Source organism: Colias philodice, unplaced genomic scaffold (genome assembly GCF_061535455.1).
Source record: "Colias philodice isolate Cphi_HAF_F1 unplaced genomic scaffold, ilColPhil1 Martin Lab GWU primary ptg000018l_1:1-1108441, whole genome shotgun sequence".
Taxonomy (NCBI): domain Eukaryota; kingdom Metazoa; phylum Arthropoda; class Insecta; order Lepidoptera; family Pieridae; genus Colias; species Colias philodice.
The window spans coordinates 521,899-524,410 of NW_028322190.1; the positions used below are offsets into that span (position 1 = coordinate 521,899).

The 2,512-nt window shown below is 30.8% G+C and overlaps 1 protein-coding gene across 1 annotated transcript; it reads right to left on the minus strand.

Annotated features, from left to right (window-relative positions):
• Positions 1–953: 953 nt before the first annotated feature.
• Bug22 (cilia- and flagella-associated protein 20) lies at positions 954–2,118 on the minus strand. The gene is made up of 2 exons (XM_089714066.1): positions 1,672–2,118; positions 954–1,416 (listed from the first exon to the last, which is right to left on the minus strand). Exons 1-2 carry the CDS (start codon positions 1,945–1,947, stop codon positions 1,099–1,101), a joined length of 594 nt encoding a protein of 197 aa, XP_089570192.1. The 5' UTR covers positions 1,948–2,118; the 3' UTR covers positions 954–1,098.
• Between the last annotated feature and the right edge of the window lie 394 nt (positions 2,119–2,512).

Here is a 2,512-nt window from a genome sequence, read left to right on the forward strand (position 1 = left end):
GACAGTTGACGTTATCAAATGCAGTGGCGGATTTGCACAGAGCGTCTAATTAATATAGAAAATTTATATATAAATTTTAAATTAAAACTGTGTATAATAATAATCATCCAATCTACTAATACAAAATTATAGCAATATCTGTCTTGAATTAGTTTATGCTCTCATAAAGCAAACTAAATTTAAAAAAAATCCTTAGGGCATGTTCACATGTTTATCAGAAATTGCCTGATAAAAAGGTTCCTCTGTTTTATTTGTACACTCCTGTGGTATGTACACTCATAAAACATATTATTATTAACAATTATGTCTCATTATATCCTACTGTCCTATTTTCAAACTATCACTACATAATATAAAACAAAGTCGCTTTCTCTGTCCCTTTGTACGCTTAAATCTTTGAAACTACGCAACGGATTTTGATGCGGTTTTTTTAATAGATAGAGTGATTCAAGAGGAAGGTTTATATGTATAATAACATCCATTAAATAGTGGAGAAGTACTGTTATTTTTGAGGTTTCTAATATGATGTCGTAAATAGTTACATTTTTTCCGCTTATCGATGATATTATCATCGCGCTATAAGACCAACAGGAGCGGAGCCACGCGGGTGAAACCGCGGGGCGCAGCTAGTGTATATTATTATAAATGGGAAACTTTCAATTTTGAAATAATGAATGTTTGTAAGGTATTCTTTCAAGCGAAACTACTGAATGATTTTATATAAAACATTGACGGTCATGTAGCTTGTACCAGAATATCAAATAAAGGTTTGTGCGGGTGATAACCTTCTCTATTGCATTTACTTTCAATGACCAACATTTCTTTCTCATTACAACCATAAAAATAATATATCCTAATGGAACAGTATGCGAAATTATCATGATTTAGGATATTTTGATCAATATATTAACCATTTAAATATAATCAGGAGTATAAAAACTACATGGTTCAGGTGCAATTTTATTTTGTGTAAATAAACACAATCAATAGTGTTTGTATCAAACTGAGGTAAATTCACAAGAACTGTGTACATATAAATAATAAAATAAATTGACTTATATAATATATTTACTAAGGCAACAACAGTGCTGTAATTTTTTAAGTAGCAACAGCCGTTTTAGCTTTATTCTGTATGGGAAGGAATAGCTTGAACTCCGCAGGCAATTCATCTTCAGAATATAATCGATCGGAGAAGTAGACTCTTCGAATCCTACAATTGGCATGTATTTGTACTCTAAGGGTTTCTACATAATTCGTTCCGTAGGCTCGTCTTGTGAAGTCAGCTAAATTAAATTGTATCTGATTCCAGCCTTCGTCCAATCTCATAGGCATTGTACAGATAAATGGTTTCACTCTTGTTGTAGATTGATAATTGCTAGCCCGGAATCTTCTTCTTACATTCTTGTCATCTAGAACCTGAGAAATAATAATCATACCTTTATATTGAACACACCTCTGGCAAAAAAATCACATTTGTTAAATATTTTAATTAAATTATCGTACCTTCAAGTTGAGATTGTGAGATTTGATTGTAAAAGATTCGTAAGACAAAACAGCAACTTATGATATTACCAACTAAATTACAAACGAAATAATTTTATATGAAAATTTTTCTATTCAAGATTATGCTGATAGATACTTATAAAATCTTAATGTGATACAAAAACTTACCTGAACTTCGAAAGTGAAGTACTTTTTCAGATTTTTTATAATCATAACCAAAAAAGGAAGTTTGATTCCAAGAGTTTTCTTCGGATCTGCTGGACAGGTTATGTACGTGGTTGAAACATTGGTGCCAACTATTTCTAGTACTAAGCTCTGTATATCATTGTCAGTAATCCTTTTTATGTGCCCATTTCGAACTTTTTTGTCCCAAATTTGCAGAGGCTTACTGCCGATACTGTAAAGAATTGATAGAAACCCAGACTGAAAAGTATTCTTAAACATTTCGAGTGCACAGCGTTTACAACAGCCTAGCCATTCATTTATTAAAATATAACTACAGTTGTTTGATCAATAATCTCTAGCCTTTAGCGGTTTCATTAAAAAATGACAATGTGACAATAAACACAGGAATTTTGAAACTCAGCCATTGGCCATGAGTTTGTTATCATTGCAACATTGCCATAGCAACGCAAGAATGAAGATCCGTTATAGGCATATATATTAAAAGGTGAACAACAAATTGTAGAATTATTTGATTATTAATGATTCAGTTAATTTATATAAAATATGCTTCCATTAAAAACTTATGTTCCATTCTAATATAAATAATGAGAACATTATTAGAAGAAACTTGGGAACATTTCTTCAAGGATAATCATAAGATTTGCTTTGTGAAAAAACAAAAAAGTTAAATAATCGTTACAATAAAAATAATTCATCTAAGAGTACCTTAGTTTTTACGTAAAATAAGAGAAAATCATGAAAGAAATATACGTGAAATGGAAGGGTTACTGTCTATGGTAAATTATATTTAGTCTGTAATAAGGGAGTAATTTTGACGGTGCAC

What these genes read in the sequence shown, in the direction of transcription:
- Bug22 (XM_089714066.1), bottom strand. Translation starts at nt 1,947, where the DNA reads ATGTTTAAGAATACTTTTCAGTCTGGGTTTCTATCAATTCTTTACAGT. An exon ending in ACTTCACTTTCGAAGTTCAG is followed by an intron (nt 1,417 to 1,671) that starts GTAAGTTTTTGT and finishes ATTATTTCTCAG; the next exon opens with GTTCTAGATGACAAGAATGT.